This window comes from Siphateles boraxobius, unplaced genomic scaffold (genome assembly GCF_051911475.1).
Source record: "Siphateles boraxobius isolate OS27281-9 unplaced genomic scaffold, OSU_SipBor_1 9, whole genome shotgun sequence".
Classification (NCBI taxonomy): Eukaryota; Metazoa; Chordata; class Actinopteri; order Cypriniformes; family Leuciscidae; genus Siphateles; species Siphateles boraxobius.
Genome location: NW_027509219.1, coordinates 3,006,170 through 3,025,893, shown reverse-complemented (window position 1 = coordinate 3,025,893; position 19,724 = coordinate 3,006,170). Strand labels below are relative to the sequence as shown.

The following is a 19,724-nucleotide window of genomic DNA, read 5'->3' as shown; positions in this document are numbered from 1 at the left end:
TCGTGGTCTGAGACGGCAGAGAATAGCCAGAGTAAACCAAGTTTCTGTACCACAGTCCATTATAAACCACATCATGGATAAAGTTTACAAAGCCATAGTCAGGTGAGGATCAAGGGTCTTAATACGTAATATAATAATAGTAATTAGTTGATTGTCTCACGAACGTAACCAGCACATTTCTCCCCACATAGCAAACCCATAATACAGTGAGGGAGAAGAACCACATGAAACTATGCAACTATATATTTTTTCTAACAGGGTAGTAAAAGTTTAGCTAGCTAATATGAGCTGTTACTGTGGCTGAGCTGGTTAAAGCGTTAAGCCTTGTTTATACTAGACGCGTCCGCATGAGCCCAAAGGTGCGTGCGGCAAAAATGACGTGATTATAACAGCGCGCGGGCCTCCGCATCCCCTAGACACATTTACTACACACAATAGGCTTTTTTTCTCTGATTTTGGAAACTCGATCGACTTAAAATGCTTCCAAGATCGACGGGTTGGTGATTCCTGTAACTGTTTTACGGTCAATGACAAGAGTACTAATCAGCTGTCTCACGAACGTAACCAGCACATTTAACCACACATAGCAAAGCCATAACACAGCGAGGGAGAAGAATTAAGTTAAATGAAACAATCCAACTACATATTTTACACCACTGACAAGGGAAAAGTCACTACTCACAGTGTTTATGGCTAGCTTCTAGCTTTCTGCGGCTTCTCTTTCAAGGTAGTGACGAAACGCGCTCTGTAACGCTGTTTGTTCGCTGTCGGCCACGGTAGAAACATGACGTCACAATATGTCGACCTTCATAGAAAGGGATTCCCGCGCCTATGTAGATATAAATGCCTCATTCTAAGGTAATAAAAAGATTACGGTTTAAGTAAGTTCTTTATACACCACTGAACACATAGTTATGGATGTCATATTGCATTTCTGTTAATAGATACTCAATTTTTACACATTGCACCTTTAATCTAATAGAGATTATGGCAATGATAGCAAATAATTTAATATTTAAAAAAATAGGGATATATTGAAATGCCTTTTTGGTTTAAAGCAGGTGAATTGTATCAATTCTTCACCACCAGAAGTGACTTGTGAGAAGTGGCTATTTTTATACTATTGACTACTGACTATTTTAATTTTTAATGTCAAGTCACCTTTATTTATATAGCGCTTTTTACAATACAGATTGTTTCAAAGCAGCTATACAGAGATAACAGGAAAATAATGTTGTAATAGTATTGTTAAATACAGAATTAAATGTCCCCAACTAAGCAAGCCAAAAGCCAATGGCGGCAAAGGAGTAGAAAGGCGAAAAGGCAACAGTGGCAAGGAACCAAAAATCCATCAGGTGACAGAATGGAGAAAAAAACCTTTGGAGAACCCAGACTTAGTCAGGGGGCCAGTTCTCCACTGACCAACGAACGAACAGTGTATGATTATGATTCAGGCAGCATTATAGTTTAGAAGTCAGATGGGATCAGAACTTTCACAATATTTATCCAGTTCATCTGGTTGGGGGTCTGAGTCATCACGCCGGTATGGAGACGAGTTTGTTAAGGTGTCCATGAGGCCTTCACAATGTTTGGGAAACATGGCTACCTCATATGGCTGTGAACATTAATCTGGGCATTATGTATTGAGCATGGATTACGAGTCCTTGGCCTTTTTGTGCATTTGAGTACATTTGATTTTGTACAAACACATTTGCCTAATTTTTGTCTTTATTAAAAACCTTAATATAACCTCATCACTTTCCCACTTCTCTGAGTTCAATATTTGTTTCCTTCTCTTTGTTTGTGGTCTGTCAAGATTTTATAGCGAGTAATACTGAGGATGCTCTAATGCCTGATTTGTATGAGGACACTCTTGAATTACCAGCTACACCTCCTCCAACTGCTGTCAGTGCAGGTAATGATGTTACTTTTTTTAAAAGTATTTGCATTACATTATATCTACCCTTTGAAATAGATGAGCCAGCAGCCATGTTGTTGTTCATGGCTTATCTTAATATTTAATTCTCGTTAGCTGTTAGGAATAAGTAAATGTTCTGGCATGGTGTCAGTGGATATATGCAATAAAAAGTCATGTTTATTGGCTTGGTAAAAAGTCAGAAAGGAGAAAGACAAGGCCAAAAAAAATTACACAATGATTTGTTTTGTCATCTAAGTGTATTGTATGTCTTGCTGGCATCCTTATAAGGTCCTCTAATAAGATTGTGATAATTAGACATGTTTGATTTGCATTCATGCATATTGCTGTCATGGAGAATAAGTCTGACATAGCCAGTTTACATACAATGTGTATAAAAATATAAATATAAATCTTTTTTTTAAATTTCTTTTCAAAATGAGGCTAAACTGTCATGCATTTAAATAAAAATATTTAATATGAAATGTAATAACTAACACATTTAGGTGTATAGTATGTGCTTTACTTGTTTAAAGTGCCCCTATTATGCTATTTGTTTCCTAATGTTGTTTTGGAGTCTCCTACAACAGGTTTACATGCATCAAAGGTAAAAAAAAAAAAGTGTTTAATTTTCTCATAATATACATTTGCACATCACCACATTTTCAATGATTCTCAAACGACTCGTCAGATGAATCAATCCCTCTAAATCCCTCCTTTCTGCGAGCTACTCTGCTCTGATTGACCAGACAGCTACTGCTTGTCTACTGCTTACAGCACGCGTGTAGAAAACAAAAACGCCCATTGCCATAAGAGTGTCAGCTGTGCTTGTCCCGAGGCTTCCTACACCGTAAAGTGAACACGTTAACGAACAATGACGTCGATTTTACCATATCTAGCACTAATCCAATGATGAAACGCTGGAAGAACTAGTTATTCAACCCGAACCTCCATCACAAGGACGACTCGAGCAGGACGTTTCTCAGTGATACACTACTCAGTTTGAGGTACATTATTAGATGTTGCAACTGTAACTCCTCACCATCAGCAATAACAAGTGCATGTCCATCAACAAACCGATTATTTTACTTGTACTTATTTATTTACCGAGTATTTTTCTAATTTATTGTGGTGAACATGTGGAAACACTATCAATAACACTGCATACATTAGCCGAGCTCTAGCGTGAATGACTGATGTAACATAAATGTTTGTAAAAGAAATCTTGCTCCATGCTTAATCTTTACTCAAAGTAGTGAGAACAACAGACAATTTGCATCAATAGACACAGTTTTAGGTAAAACCTAAAATCAGTTTTAGTGGCCCACAACTGATTAGCAGAAGTATTTCAGTAAAACCGTAATAATGTGAGTTAACCAGTTAGCAGGAGACCTACACAATATAAAACCTAAAACTAAATAAAGGGAACACAGCAAAAGTTTAGGATCATACTGCTGTGGTATTGTAGTAAAGATGAATTTTAACCACTGATTCTTCACATGCTCATCCTTTGGCAGTGAAAAAAAACTGGCTTTACCTTCACATTGTAGAGCACAGCGTATTCTTGACATGATGCTATCCAGTATCCACAGGAATCAGCTGCCGGTTTGAGGTTCAAGTTTAACCTGTTGTCTGTGCGCGCAGTAAGTGAGTGGGCAATATGCTAATGTTGACGTCACAACGAAACGGCTTATAACTCGTTTGAAAAACAATTATTTTCATTGACTCAGAGTCGACTCTTACTTTTGGAAAGAAAATGACTTTATATACGGTGCACTTTCGAATTTAAAACTTTGCAGGATGTTTTCATTCACTTAGAGCTATGTTACACACTACCTGAAAGGTAATTTTCAAAAATCCATTATAGGGGCATTTTAATACCTGACCTGATTATAATATAATATCTGATTGTTTATTTGGGTCTACTGGAACAATCTCAAAAGGAGATTGTAAAAGGGGTGGTTTACTGCTTTTTTTCTTTGCATGATTGTGTTTATGGGGTGCAATATAACACTTCTTTGTGTGTTTTTTTTTTTTTAAGCCTTATTTTTCATAAATTTCACCTTTATTGTAAGCCGCTTTCTCCTCTGTCATTTGAACGACCGGTTGACTTCCTGATTCTATGAAACACTCCCTTAGAAACGGGCAATGGGCTCAGATTGGTTGGGCCGGTGTGTTGCAATTGGCTAAACTGCGTAGCGCACGTTGTCCGGAAAGAGACAATGAAGAGAGTCAAGCAGAACCACCCCACGGCTCTTACAAAACGTTTCTGAATGGTACATTTTTTTATTATTATTATTCTATTCTATTCTACTATTAGTATATAAGAATTTCAATGCGCTGTTTCATACACTTGAAAATGCAACTGCTGCTTGTTAGCTTTTGAGAAACGGTGATTAAACATTTAATATAACTGAATAAATGACAGAGTAATACCGTCTTTTAAAGATATTGTTTTATCGATATAATGAGCAGCCGTTTATCTATTCAGAAAACTTAGTTTACTCAGTGTATCGTTTTCTTTAGGTGTACACGTTTGTCTTATACACACAAAATAGCATCAAACTAACTGGCTACTATAAACAAACAGCGTTGGCATTGGTTTACGTTCTTGATCAAATTGAAAAATTACGTCATAAAGTATACATGGAAAATACATTTACAAAATTAGTACATAATAACAAATTCAGGTCCAAAATGTTTGTACGCGTTTGCCATAGACACACGAAATAGCATAACTAAGTGGCTACTAAAGCCAGCGCTGGCATTTGTTTACGTCCTTGATAAAAACTAAAACATTACGTCTGAAATTATACATGCAAATACATTCAAAATTATTAAGTCTTACTTACAGGTTGTGGCCCAACAACTGCTGCCTCTGGTTTTAAAGTTGGAACTACTTCATGCTTTAGTAACAGTTTGTTGTTGAATCCGGCATTGAATTTGTGGATATTCTGGAAGCTGTCTTTCGTAACATGCGCAGCACAGAGAGCTAAATTACGATTGTAATTTTCAGGAACATAATCAAACATAAATTGTAGCCTTGTTGACGAACTACAGCGTCCGTAGGAAGCCCGAACACAGAAGACCTGACAGCTGGGTGAAAATAACACACTTTCGACGGCATGGCTACTGCTCTCCACTAACTCTTCCTCTTCGACAATGCCGCAGAAATATGGCCATGCCCCCTTTTTTGCATATTCCGGAGGGAGGGTTGATTATGGGTTAGTTACGTATAAAACCCGGGAAGTATCTTGTTGTAGTCTCATTCGAGTCGTTTTTGTAGGCATTAAACTTCCTGATTTTTTAAAGACGATATCTCTGCTTACGTTGAACTTCCAGTGGAGCAACTTTGCAGATACTCTTCATGCACCAACAACAGCATTACACACTATTTAAAATGAAAAAAGTGAAATCGCAATCAACCACCTCTTTAACATTGATCAATCAAGAAATGTTCCTTCTGTTCATTCTCTTAAAGAGCCAGAGTCTGTGAAACCAGGACTTTCCTGTGTAAAGGGTAGGAGCAGTCCAGCCATGACTGAGACCACTTTCTTGGTAAATGCAGAGGAAGGTTTCGCTCTTGCACCTGTTGCTGTCACACGTGAGTGTTAACTCCTTTGGAGAATGTTATGAGCAGTAGTATTTACCTTTGCTTCAAATTGGTTGACCTTGTTCACTTTTGGACTGTTAAAGCGATAGTTCACCCAAAATTCTTTCTTCATTTACTAAACCTCATGTCCTTCCTAATCTGTATGATTTGCTTTCTTTTGAGGAACATAAAGAACGATATTTTGTGCATACAATGCAAGTCAATGGTCACCAAAACTGTTTGGTTACCAACATTATTTAGAAATATCTTTTTTTGTGTTCTGCAGAAGAGTGAAAGTCACACAGGTTTGGAATGGCACAGGAGTGAGTAAATGATTTTCATTTTTGGGCAAAAAATCCCTTTATTGTTGGGGTTTTAACTGGTCTCATGAAGCCACTTGAGGGTGCTGTTGACAACCAAGAATAAAAATATCCATTGTAAGTTTTGTAGCCCAGATCATGACAACGAATCAGCCACTGCAGTATGTACACAGTGCACAGCATGTAGATTTTCTGTGTTCAAGGAATATCATGATGACCTGCTATGTTTGCCAAAAGCTGTAGTAGTATGCAACCAGAGTAATATAAACCACAGTTTTGCATAATATTTGATCCAAAATAAAAAATTTGTGATGGCAACTAAAAACCACTCACTGCATTAAGCATGTAACTTAGTGAGTTTTAAATGTTTCCACTGGCTAATTTTAGCATTAGTAAATACTGCTCAGTAATCAGTACACTAGTATTCCATTCTGAATCTAGGCATGGTCACTCACAAATTTGCTTATAATTGCTATTCACATCAGACTAATGGAAAGTTCAAACATGTGTACAGCATCTCCAACAAGGAAAAGAATGACGAGGAAGAGGAAGCTGGTCATTGACCGGTCAAAGGAACTAACTGACGATGCCATCAGAGTTCAACTGGCTGACTGCTCTGACCTTTTAACCCCGTTGGAGATAGCCCCGCCCACTCGGCAGCTCATGGAGTGGAGGACGAAAGGAGGGGTGAAGCAGCTCTTCTCGAGTTTTTGCCTTCCAATCTTACACCCTGACTTAAAGCAGGTACTGCACACCCATTTATAAATGGCAGCAAAGCGCAGCTGAAGTGCACAGCTGTCATTATACTCTCTGTGTAGCATTAAGGTAGTGCATCATAGGAAAGCTTCCTCTCCCTCTATTTCCTCTAGCTGTTCCCTTATGACACATCAGCTAGGAGACAGGGCTTGAAGGGAGGAGCGAGACAGCAGGCTGACCCCGAGGAGATGAGAGAGCTAACTAGAGAGGGTAGGAAATCACATTGCTTCAGACAGAAACAGAGTTGATGAAAGTCTGTCATCATTTACTACCTTGTTTCGCTCCTAACCAGTTTAATTTTCTGGCTGTTCAATTATAAATGTCATAAATCATTAAGAGTATAGTTTGCCCATAAATGAAAATTGTCATCATTTACTCACCCTTTGTTCCAAAGCATGACTTTCTTTCTTCTGTGAAACATAAAAGAAGATATTTTGAAGAATGGGGGGAACACTGTTAAGTAAGTCTTGCAGGTTTGGAATGACATGAAGGTGGGTAAATGATCACAAATTTTTTTTGCCAAACTATCCCTTTAACAGCTGATGCCATTGCTGTGTCAAGGTAGTAGAATGTCTCTGGTGCTTTTTTCTGTGAAATTGAATTGAATAGTCAAGTCAAGTCACCTTCATTTTTATAGAGCTTTCTACAGATTGTTTCAAACCAGCTTTACAGTGATAACAGGAAAATAATGCTACAAAGTGTGTTCTGCTGTACAGCAGATCTAGAAGAGAATAGTGTCATAGTCCAGCTTATGTAAGTTCAGTGATGGTTAATTTGTTGTAAAATTGTTATGAATTCATCTATATAGCCGCTCTGGAGAAAACAGTGATGTTATCATCCAGCTCAGTTCAGTTCTCATATAAGGGTGTTAATGCAGGCAGATCAATAATATTGTCCCATAATATACAGACCAATAATATTGTAAGCAAGCCAAAAGCCAAAGGCGACTGTAACAAGGAACCAAAACTCCATCCATAAATTTAAATTAATTTTATTACAAGTCTTCAGAAGTCATATGACAGCATCATAGCACTGCCTTCTCAAAGCCTTTCTTGTGTGTTTGTGAACACACCAGCAGAGCAAGATATTCAGGGAATAATGACTTGTATTGTAAGTCTGCACATTCTGCAAAATGTTGTTGTGCTCCATGGAAGAAAGTAAGTTTAGAATGGCATGAAGGTGAAATCTCAGCTAATCCTGATTACTGTGTGTATACCTGTAGCCGTCTGGGAGAACACTGCTGAGCCGGTGCTGCAAGACTGGAGTTTGCTGCAAGAGTCTGTTGGTCAAGATCAAGCAGATAATGCAAACACTACTGTAGACACTTCTGTCATTTATCCAGAACCTCGTCCTTCCTGGAACACCACCAGTGTAAGAACTACACATGCACTTGATAAGCACTGACTTAAAGAAGTCACAGACCCTGTCTATTTATTTTTTATTCAAGTTCTTGGACTTATTTTGAATGATTCATTGATGCAAGTTCATAATCTTTCATCAGAATAGAGCTCCACCTCTGAAACAACTTTTGACCATTCTTTTACCCTTTTGGTCACAGGAGGAGTGTAGGTTGGAGGTGTCGTATCCAGAGCCTGTCTCTGAGATCTCCATGTTCGGTCATTCATCTGTAGAGACGAGGGAAACCCCACTGGTGACACGGACACAGGTAGTGCTAAGGCGTAAAAAAAAAAAAGTTTGGTTCCGGTTGAGTTCATGGGTCGGTAGGGACTTTTTTTTTCTTTTTTATAATAATAAAGAAATTATTATTATTATTATTATTTATTTACAGTAGCGATTGATAAGCTACTGTTTTTTTCATAACATAGCCTACCTGTACATGTACTCTACCACCTTGTGTGTCCCAGCATGTTACACACACACACACTGATTTAAAATGTGTGCGGGGGGGGGAAACGGGGTTGCCTTATTGTGAAGTGTTACCGATTAGTTATACACCGATTCAGACGTCTCGTGAGTTCACGAGGAAAGATCAGTTGTTTTAACCATTCATTAAAACAAATCGGTTCAAATGTGTCATTAGTTCGCGAATTAGACGTGTCATTATCCGACGTGTGCGCGTTATGTGATTATTCTGGCGGTTAGCACATCCCACAAGATTTGTGTCATCACAGAAAACATTTCATCACTGGATAGTTTTTTCTTTTATTTAAAGTGTGGTTTATATGTCAGCTGAATGTGTGGAACGCTTTTCAGAGAAGATAAGGCAACGTATTTTAGCACAATTCCCACCCAGCGGTAATTCAGGAAAAAAGAAATCTCCGAATGCTCCACATGAAACTTTAGTCTTCCGACCTTGCCATCGTGTCGATTTATTTTCATTAATACGTGTGCGGGAGAGAGAGCAAGACAGTGCTTAGTTTTGAGAAGGTGAAGCCTATACTTTCGCCTGGCTCCGCAGAGAGAGAGCGTGCGCGCGACCGGGGCTCTCTCTCTCTCTATCTCTGCTCGTTCAGTTCATGCGCCCTGTCACAAGCGCAGCAGTGCATCTACATTTAAACAACGATGTGTGAACGCCCGTGGCTGCCTCGTTTGTTAGCATTGCTGGAGGACAACTGGCTATACAAATACGGTGCAGTACAAAAACATAAATTATAGTTCGCCTCAAAGTTTTTTATTGTGTAATTTATTTAATTTGTATTATTTCTTCCCCAAGCTTATAAAATAAATTTGGGTCGCACATAAATTGACAGGGTCGGTCGGAAACCGGAACCAAACAAAAAAAATGTTTATGCCTAAACACTCAACCACACACAAAACACATTTTGTCTCTTCAACATAACCACATGTACAGATTTTTAACTTTTTCCTGCCATTGGTTCATAATCCAATAATCCTTTTAGCCATTTATTATAATCATTCAACATTACAGTATAAATGAAAGCTGTCAGTTTTAACATTTATTGGACTTTAAAAAATAAAACATCTTTTACGTTAGGTGAACTTAAAACAATTTTCACATAAACCCATTATAAGAAATGTCACATAAACCTGTGCCCTTTAATAAATCAGGGCTCAACGCTAAGGATTTTTCTATATTGGCCCAGTCAGAACGGTTAGTCCCATTGTCATTAGGCCGTGACCTAATATATATATTTTTTTAAATTTATCCAAATAAATATAATACATTTGCTTTTAAAAACCAAGTGAATATATTTTTTAAAATGTTTTTCCAATTCTTTTTCTGCAATTCTTTTCTTCTTTTTCTATTACCTGCTTCTGATCTCACCATCTTTCTCCTGCTTTCTGCGCACACATCAGTATCTTCCCTGCTACACACACCAATTAAAACTTGTCCCGTGCCGTACTCCGTTGCGCAGGGTCCTGTGAATGCAGACCTTTACTTACAGCCTTTCCTTTGAGAAATTAACCAATGAGAATCTGAGAGGTGGACCCAATGCTTTTGTTACATCTGAATTTGCTGCATTTGCACTTAATTTCAGATTGATTAGGTTCTTTTCAAACCTTTAAAACAGATCATAAAAATTGTTGTTGTTATTGTTCAAATGTTGTAACTTCACATATTTCATAGAACGTATCTAGGAATGCCAATAATAAATAATACTTTTATTCAGCAAGGGCGCTAGGGATGGGCATTCGATTAAATTTTCTTAGTCGATCGTCGGGAGAATTAACGATCGACTATCGATTAATCATTAATATTTTTATATTCAAATTCATTATTTATTTTCATATTATATACTTTTTATAAATTAAAAATGCAATGAAAATACAAACATACAGTGTGTTTTTCCTCGATTGGATCTTTATTACAAGATGATCAACTTGTGGCAGTAAAACTGGACGTTCGGTTAGGCTAAACTTGAAGATATATGCGCTGCGGTGCTCGAAAGCAACGGAACCTGCAGCTGCGAGTTTGCGTTCTTAAACAGAGACCCTCGTTTGTTCCAAAATAATAAATAATAAAAAAAATCATGTTAAACAATAACTTAACCAAAAACATAATAATACTTAGATCTGACAGGTTTTGTCAAAATGTAACTCAGAACTATCCAAGAACGGAGTCGAGAAAGAGAGTGAGAAAGATTAGCCTACCTACTGTAACAATCAATTCGGCTAGGCTACTTAACAAAGCCTCATAAAAAATAACTAGTAACTCACATACAACTTCTACATCAGTCTACTGATTTTTGTTGAGAAAGATAAGCATGTTCATGACATGATCTGAGGTCAGACGCGACCGCAACCGACCGTCAAGCCTCGTTTACACTTTCGCCTGGCTCTGCAGCGCGAGTCTCCACAGACTGCGCGCGCACCTCCCCAAACGTTGAGGCGTTTATACTCGACGCGCTCGCCTGTGAAATACCGAATACCGCAATGACGTCATTTTTGCCGCGCTCACCTTCGCGCTCGTGCGGACGCGTCGAGTGTAAACAAGGCTTCAGTCCAGCCGCTGAAAACACCCGCTCTGAGGGGGCTGACGTTGCCGGGATGCACAGGTACCTCCGCGCTAACTTGACCAGCCCGGGGAACACGTTCACTTTCCACTCACACTACGCAACGCAGCAGCATTAGTTTAATGATAATCGATAACAAATTAACGTGATCGACGAAATTCTTAATGATCAATAATCGATCGTCGATTAATCATGCCCATCCCTAAAGGGCGCATTAAATCAAACATGACATTAAAGACTTTTATAATGTTACTAAAGATTTCTATTTCAAAAACATGCTGTTCTTTGGAACTTTCTATTTATCAAAGAATCCTGAAAAAGTGTGGTTTCCACAAAAATATTAAGCAGCACAAGCGTCTTCAGCACTTATAATAACATTTCAAATGTTTCTTGAGCACCAAATCAGCATATTAGAAGAATTTGTAAAGGATCATGTGACACTGAAGAATGGAGTAATGTTTTCTACTGTATTTTTGATTAAATAAAAGCAGCCATTAGAGATTATTTTCCCCATGAAATGATGTACATCTTGAATGTAATATAACAATGTCTATATCATCAGTAATGTTATTGAAGAAAACACATGAAAGGATAAAACGTTTACAGTAGAGTTGCTGTGTGTGTGTGTTTGTGTGTGTGTGTGTGTGTGTGTGTGTGTGTGTGTGTGTGTGTGTGTGCGTGTGTGTGCGTGTGTGTGTGCGCGTGCGTGTGTGTGTGCGTGTGTGCGCGCGTGTGTGTGTGTGTGTGTGCGCGTGTGTGCGTGTGTGCGTTTGCAGAACTTGACCTCTTACTCTTTGTCTACAGTCAGCTCTGAACAGCCAGGATGTGGAGGATAAGAGACTGACCAGTCGGGCACATGACCTCCACCAGGCCCTCAAAGTAAGAAACAATCAAAAGCTTTGGAGTGAAGAATTAAGAGAAAGATAAATTAAATGTATGGGTGCTAGGCTGACCCTTCTGAAAGTCACTATACAATTTGCACACTTGATAATGTGTTAGTGGATATATGCATGGTTTAGGTTTGAACTTGCACTAACTTCTACTTTCTCTTCAGAGACAAGACTCTTCTCCCAATGCCGTGTACAGTCTTCACGCTTTATGTGAGAGCAGCAGTCGTTCATACGTGGCAGCCATGTTTTTCTGCTTGCTGGTGTTAAAGAAACAACAACTTCTCGACCTGCACCAGAGTGCCCCATACAGTGACATCATCGCCACACCTGGCCCTCTCTTTCACTCCCCCTAGAACAAGAAGCCATGAAGCAATTGAGGGAAAAAATGTGAGGCTTTGACTCGTTAAAGGGCTTTGTTGTGTCATTCGTGTTCTTGAATGGAAACAAATTTGATGAATTTCTGTTTTTAAAAAAATGTAAACAATGTGTTATGAATCCCCGTGCTAAAAACAATGAAATGCATCTGCATAGTGTTATATACTGTTTCTAATATATAATATATTGTTCTCAGATCAATATGAGCTGGCTAAATTGTACCGTAAAGCAGCACAGTGAATTGTCTGCATCAAATGATCATTCATTTGATTGTTTCAGTTTAACCAATTTTGAGTAAATTGGCCAATATTTGTTTCAGTTTAACCAATTTAATGATCTGAGTAAATTGACCAATATTTGTTCATTATTGAAAAGTGAGTTGCAATGGCTTGAGAGTCGAGCATTATTATTACAGTTTAATGTAGTAATAGTTATGTTTTTAAAACAGTTCTGCTCTGTTTGTTATTTTGATCTGTATTTTCTTTTCACCGAATCCTTATAAACCACATACATCAAATAAATATTGCAAAACTTAAAGGAAAGACAAAATCCTTTACTCTTACTCAGTTGTTACAAACTATGACATACTTTCACAAACACTGAAGGAGAAGTTTAGCAGATTGCTCTTTTAAAATGGCAGTGAATGGGGACTGATGCTAAATTGAGTGCTGAGAAAAATAGCATCATAAAGTAGATACGACTCAAATTTCAGATCTCTAATCTTATCGGTCTCTGCAGCTCCCTTAGCATTGGATAGTAGTGTACACTGTATGCACACTTAACCCTATAAAGCCTACTGTATCATATTTAATAAATTCATTTAAGGCCTCTAAATTATCAACATGATCAAAACTTTGCTGAAAATCTGTTGTACACAATCTACTACATGCCTTCTGTAATACTTTTTTAGCAAGTAAAAGGCCCTTTACAATTATACTAACAAAGTCCCACTTTAGGTTGTGGTTCATGTGTGTTTTTGCTGTGGAATCTTACTGATTTTTAAAGCAAATGTAGGAATATCTCTTATATTGTTAGTAATATTCGAAGATGAACATTTACTGGACTGAAGCAACTTTGGTTTACTTGATTATCCACACGTTATTTTCTTATAGAGAAATTATGATAAAATGTATCAAATATGATACATTAGTCTTTTGAGGAACTACTCGGTTACTCACGTAACCTCAGTTCCCTGAGTTAGGGAACGAGTATTGTGTAGCTATACGCAGTGGGGAAACTAATTTTCCTCGATTTACTGAAGCCTTTATGTATAGCGCATTTGCAGCTGCACAGCTAGAACATGAGCGTCTGGCTCGCTCATAGGCTGAGCTGCGGCAACTGCACATCCAATGGCGCGGGGGCCTCTGACGTGCGACCAATGAGATCACCCTGCGTCATACACGTCAGAGCCCGCCGAGGGGGCGTGACCTCAGTCTATAATAGCCTCTGAATTCGCCATTATAGCAGGTTTAACTACATAAGCGACAACTTGCCATGTTACTATAGTGTGGCTGGCTACGCAATACTCGTTCCCTAACTCAGGGAACTGAGGTTACGTGAGTAATCGAGTAGTTCCCTTTCGAACGGTCACTTCGTATTGCGTAGCTATACGCAGTGGGGTCGCCATGCAAAACGCCCCACTGGGTAACTGGCTGCACTGCAACTCAGGACCCCTGAGCCTACAGAACAAGCCATAACCGCATAATTATGTATAAATAGAGCAGATACCATCAGGTCTAAAATATTACATGGGTTTATATATGAACTATAACCGGCCAAAGCTGGTCTATATATGTATGGAATATAACCTGCAAAAGCGGGTTTTATACATCTCATATAAGCGGCCAAAAGAGGGTTCTCTATATATGTGAATTTAACCGGCAACTGCGGGTTTATGCATGAATACAACCGGCCAGCAGCGGGTTTTATATATATATGTGAATGTGATTGCGCACAGCAATACATGACAAGACCGGCCACCGACGGGTTTTAATCATACCGAAAACGCCTTCGCCTGCAGGGAAGGCACTTCCATATTATAGAAATTCATAAATGTGGACGGGGAGGACCAGCCAGCCGCCTCACAAATATCACTAACGTGAATGCCAGATGACCGAGCCCATGACGAGGCCATACCTCTGGTCAAATGGGCGCTCTGACAGAGCAGAGAAGATTAACCTCTCCATCCTCTGCAGAAGGAGGGAGGGCTGATAACGTCACCACCTGTGCTCTGAACGGTGTTGAGAGCACTTTAGGAAGGTAACCATGTCTGGGCTTGAGGATGACTCTGGAGTCATCTGGACCCAACTCCAAACATGCAGGGCTCACAGAGAGCGCCTGCAGTTCTCCCACTCGCTTGATAGATGCCAACGCCATAAGGAGAGCGGTCTTCAGCGAGAGAGGTTTTAGATCAACCGATTGGAGCGGTTCAAAAGGCGGAGCTTTCAAAGCCCTCAGGACCATGGAGAGGTCCCAAGACGGCACAGACGGAGGTCTGGAGGGGGTTCATTCCCCTAGCACCTTTAAGGAATCTCACGACCAGGTCGTTTCTTCCCAGTGACTGGCCAGCCACCAGAACATGATGTTCTGCTATGGCTGCCACATACACTTTGAGCGTGGACGGGGAGCGACACGCATCCAGCAGCTCCTGTAAGAATGAGAGAACCACAGATATCTCACATGACCCCCGGGTCAGCCTGATTTTTCGAGCACCAGCTGGAAAAACCCGACCATTTCGAAGCATAAAGGCGCCGAGTCGACGGGGCCCTGGCTTCAGATATGGTGCTTAAGACCTTCTCAGGAAGGTCCTTGGGTACCCGTTGAGGGAGCAAACATGGAGGGCCCATAAATCTGGTCTCGGATGCCACAATGTCCCGTTCGCCTGTGTGAGGAGGCCACCAGAAGGACTGGGCACCCGCTCTCTCTGACCCGTTTGATGACTTATGGAATCATTGAAACGGGGGGAAAGGCATAGAGGGGACGGTTGGGCCAGCGGAACAGTCCCTGTCCTTCGAGAAGAACAGTTTGCAGTGGGTGTTGATTCTCGAGGCGAAAAGGTCTATTTCTGCCTCTCCAAACAACTTCCATATCAGACTGACCGTCTGTGGGTTCAGGGACCACTCGCCGAGGGGAGGGTTTCCCCCTTGATAGCATATCCGCGCCCACATTCTGGACGGCTGGGATATGCGCTGCTCTCAGAGAGCTCAGGTTGGTTTGTGCCCATAATTATAGGTCTCTCGCCATCGCATACAGGTTTCCTGACCTGATGCCCCCCTGGCGATTTATGTAGGCCACCACTGACATATTGTCTGTGCGGACTAAAACATGGTGACCTCTGAGGTTCGACAGGAATGCCTTCAGGGCCAACCCAACTGCTTTCATCTCCAGACAGTTGATATGTAAGCTCTGCTCCGTGCTCGACCAGAGGCCGGATGCAGGCATGCCCTCGTGCAGCGCTCCCCAACCCAGGTTGGACGCATCTGTAAGAACCACTTTCCTCCTGGAAATTGTTGCCATTGTCACCCCCTTGTGGTACCAGTTCTGAGCCCGCCAGGGTATCAGGGTTCTTAAACAACCGTGATTCACTATAACGCGCAAGTTGCCTGACTGCCATGCGTGAGTTGGCACACGGCGTTTCAGCCAATGCTGCAGCGGGCGCATGCGCAGTAATCCCAAGCGGAGTACTGGCGATGCTGCTGCCCTGAGACCAAGCAGTTTCTGAAATTTCTTCAGTGGCGCACGCTCGGGCACTCTGAAAGTGCCCGCAAGCGCTCGCACTGAGAGCACGCGCTCTGGTGTGAGTCACGCTGTCATAGCTCTCGAGTCTAAAACTGTGCCCAGAAACATCATGCTCTGGCTGGGGGTTAGTTTGCTTTTTGAAACATTGATTGTGAAACCCAGGCATTTTAGATGGCCAAGAATCAAATCCCTGTGAGCTAATAGCTCGATTCTCGACTGTGCCAGCACCAGCCAGTCGTCGAGATAATTTAACACGCGCACTCCCTGATGCCTCAGAGGAGAAAGCGCTGCATCCACACACTTCGTGAATGTGCGGGGTGCCAAAGATAGACCGAACGGCAGAACGGTGTATTGATAAGCCTGGCCCTCGAAGGCGAATCTCAAGAATGGCCTGTGATGAGGATTTATTTGAATGTGAAAGTAAGCATCTTTCAGATCCATTGTGAGAAACCAATCCCCCGGGCGCACTTGCGCGAGGATATGTTTGATAGTTAACATTTTGAACGGCGCCTCATGAGAGCTTTGTTCAAATTGCTCAGATCTAGAATGGGTCTGAGACCGCCGTCTTTTTTCGGAATCAGAAAATAGCGGCTGTAAAAACCCATATGTTTTAGCTCGGGGGGGACTAACTCTGTCGCCCCTTTTGCTAAAAGATTCTGTACTTCGGTGCGAAGCAGGTGACCCACGTTGCTTCTCACAGAGGTCTCGAGAACCGCCTGAAATTTTGGGGGTCTGCGAGCGAATTGGAGCGAGTAACCTCGTTTTATAGTGTTTATGACCCAACTCGACACACCGGGGATAGCTTGCCAGGCTAGAACCCGTGTGGCTAGGGCTTGACACACAGATTGGGGCTGGTCGCCTAACGCAGGGGGACCTGATACCCTTATATTGTGATTTTTGCACACATTGATTGAGTATTGGTTTGACTATACCAGCATTTGCATGTGGGGGAGTCAGTGTTACAACAAGGGAGGGGGCGTCTAGTGAAGGGGGACCTGATACCCTTATATTGTGATTTGTGCACATATTGAGTATTGGACTGACTGTACAAGCATTTGCGTGTTGGGAAGTCAGTATTACAACCGGGGAGGGGCCGCCTGATGAAGGGGGACCGTGAACCCATGTGTTGTGATTGTGAAACATGCTCTTTTTGTGCTTTATTTGGGTCGCCGTGAAAACGGCGTTTGTTTGCAAGAAACGCGCTTACTGTTGCGGGCCTGTTTGCAGTAATAAAATCCCCCTTCGGCGGCGCTGAGTGGGGCGCTGCGCTTTGTTTCGGGCCTTGGCGTTGGGGAAACCGGAAGCGCTTGTTTGCTCTGGGCTGGCGCTGGGCATCAGCTGCAGGGCGGGGCTTAGAGGCCTGTTTCGCGGGCTTTGTCGGCCAAGGCGTTGACGGGGCTCGCTTGTGAGCACTCGACGCCGAGCTAGAGCGCTTAGGCAAGAAGTGACGCATGGCCTGGGACGCTTTCTGTGTCAGGAGAAACACGGTTGAATGTGTCGTCTGCTGAACTGTAGATCGCTCAGGCTGAAGGCTTGTTCGACGGCGAAGGCTCAATAAATGGTCAGAGACGTGAAGTTTGTCGCTGAAGGAGTAAAAATCTGCTATAATGGCGAATTCGGGGACTATTATAGACTATGGTCACGCCCCCTCGGCGGGCTCAGACGTGTATGATGCAGGGTGATCTCATTGGTCGCACGTCAGAGGCGCCCGCGCCATTGGATGTGCAGTTGCCGCAGCGCAGCCTAAGAGTGAGCCAGACGCTCATGTTCTAGCTGTGCAGCTGCAAATGCACTTTACATAAAGGCTACAGTAAATCGAGGAAAAGGAGTTTCCCCACTGCGTATAGCTACGCAATACGAAGTGACCATTCGAAAGGGAACGTTTATTTGTTCATCCCTCAATAATCATTGTATCGCATTGCATTATGTTTTGCCCCCTACAATAAAAAAAAACAAATATAATCTTAACACATTTTAGTGGGAGATATACTGTTGTGACTGACAACTGATATTTATATGCACTTATAATAATTTGATATCATATACTAATTTGATATGTATTTGATATTTATATAGTACTCTGCTATACTGTTATAAAGATCTTACTTTTTGGGCATAAATATCAGCACATAAATGCCTGATGTTTCAAAGATGATACTCAAAAAACACATAGGCATGTGTATCTTTTGTTTTGATGTGTTGGTGTTTTGAACTTTATCCAACAAAATCAGTGGTACAAGCCTTTGCCATAGACTCCCACTGATAAACGGCAATAAGCTACTGTCACGATTAGCCACGCACTCCCTGGGCGATTACGGACTCCATTTCCCATCATGCATCTCCCTGGACTGATTACACCATACACCTGCACTGCGCTGATTACACACACACCTGCACCTCATGTTCTAACACTCATTTAAGCCACACTCACACAACACTCTGGGCTAAGTCTTGTTTTGCTGCTGCGAACATTTCCAAGCGTTTTTCCATGTGTTTACCTGCCTGTTGTGCCCTTGTCTGTTCCTCATCTTCTCCCTGGTTCCTTTATCCTGTTTGTTTGCTGCCTGCCCTGATATCCTGCCTGTTTCTTGACCACGATTATGCCTGATCTTCTCTGCAGTGTTTGCTATGAACCTGGGCCCGTATTCATAAAGAATCTTAATGCAAAGAGTAGCTCCTAGTGACAAAATTCTAAGAAAATTCTTAGAAATGTGGGCGTTTACTCTTAAAATTAAAGAAAAAATCCCAGTAAAGAAAAAAGTAATTCAGAAAGCATCTTAACCCTTAAAAGAGGTCTTAAGGTCAAAATTGTTCGGAGCACGTACGAGGACTTTTAAGAGTTTCTTTAGCGGAGGAGAAAATGGCAGAAAGATGAATAGGGAGAAGAAATTAGTTGCAGACAATGGATGACCGTGAGTTAATAAGACGCTATAGATTGACACCCGGCCTGAATTTTCCTTTAAGGATGGCCTTGTGTTCATCCACTAAATGGGCTAACAGTAAACACTGTTCCTCTGTGCAGTTGGGCTTTCTCATCCTCCTTGGTTTTGATTCCATGTTTGTTACATTAAAACCAACATTCAAACCACCACTTAAATAGACATGCCAGCAATCAGTGTAATTGGAAAGAGTGGAATAATTTGTATCATTCTAAGCCAATCAAATACCTTAAAGGAAATTAACAGCATGGTAAATACAAAAAAAGGATTTATATACACACATATAGTGTGTGTGTGTGTGTGTGTGTGTGTGTGTGTGTGTGTGTGTGTGTGTGTGTGTGTGTGTGTGTGTGTGTGTGTGTGTGTGTGTGTGTGTGTGTGTGTGTGTGTGTGTGTGTATGTATGAGATAGGAAATAGGAAAAATTATGCATGTGATTTCAAAGTGAAGGCTTAGAATAGACCCTATACTTAAAATCACTCTTTTTTTTCCCTTCTTGGACTACCAACCTCTTAAAAGTCCTCGTCCGTGCTCCTAACAATTTTGACCTTAAGACCTCTTTTAAGGGTTAAGATGCTTTCTGAATTACTTTTTTCTTCATTTGGATTTTTTCTTTAATTTTAGGAGTAAACGCCCACATTTCTTAGAATTTTGTCACTAGGAGCTACTTTTTGCATTAAGATTCTTTAGGAATACGGGCCCGGATAATTTTATCCTTTTTAACATTCGTTTCCTGCCCCTTTAAGAAACGCCGTTGCAGCGTC

General features: G+C 41.1%; 1 protein-coding gene across 1 annotated transcript in view; it reads left to right on the top strand.

Moving 5' to 3' along the window:
* The window catches only part of rad21l1 (RAD21 cohesin complex component like 1), a 60,891-nt gene extending 48,204 nt beyond the window's left edge, over positions 1 to 12,687 (top strand). Inside the window, exons 9-16 of the mRNA XM_077223779.1 lie at positions 1,817 to 1,915; positions 5,397 to 5,519; positions 6,342 to 6,571; positions 6,697 to 6,793; positions 7,806 to 7,954; positions 8,142 to 8,249; positions 11,824 to 11,898; positions 12,074 to 12,687. Of these exons, the coding sequence (XP_077079894.1) occupies positions 1,817 to 1,915; positions 5,397 to 5,519; positions 6,342 to 6,571; positions 6,697 to 6,793; positions 7,806 to 7,954; positions 8,142 to 8,249; positions 11,824 to 11,898; positions 12,074 to 12,262 (1,070 nt within the window). The 3' untranslated portion in view covers positions 12,263 to 12,687. The remainder of the gene's footprint in view (positions 1 to 1,816; positions 1,916 to 5,396; positions 5,520 to 6,341; positions 6,572 to 6,696; positions 6,794 to 7,805; positions 7,955 to 8,141; positions 8,250 to 11,823; positions 11,899 to 12,073) is intronic.
* The last annotated feature ends 7,037 nt before the right edge of the window (positions 12,688 to 19,724 follow it).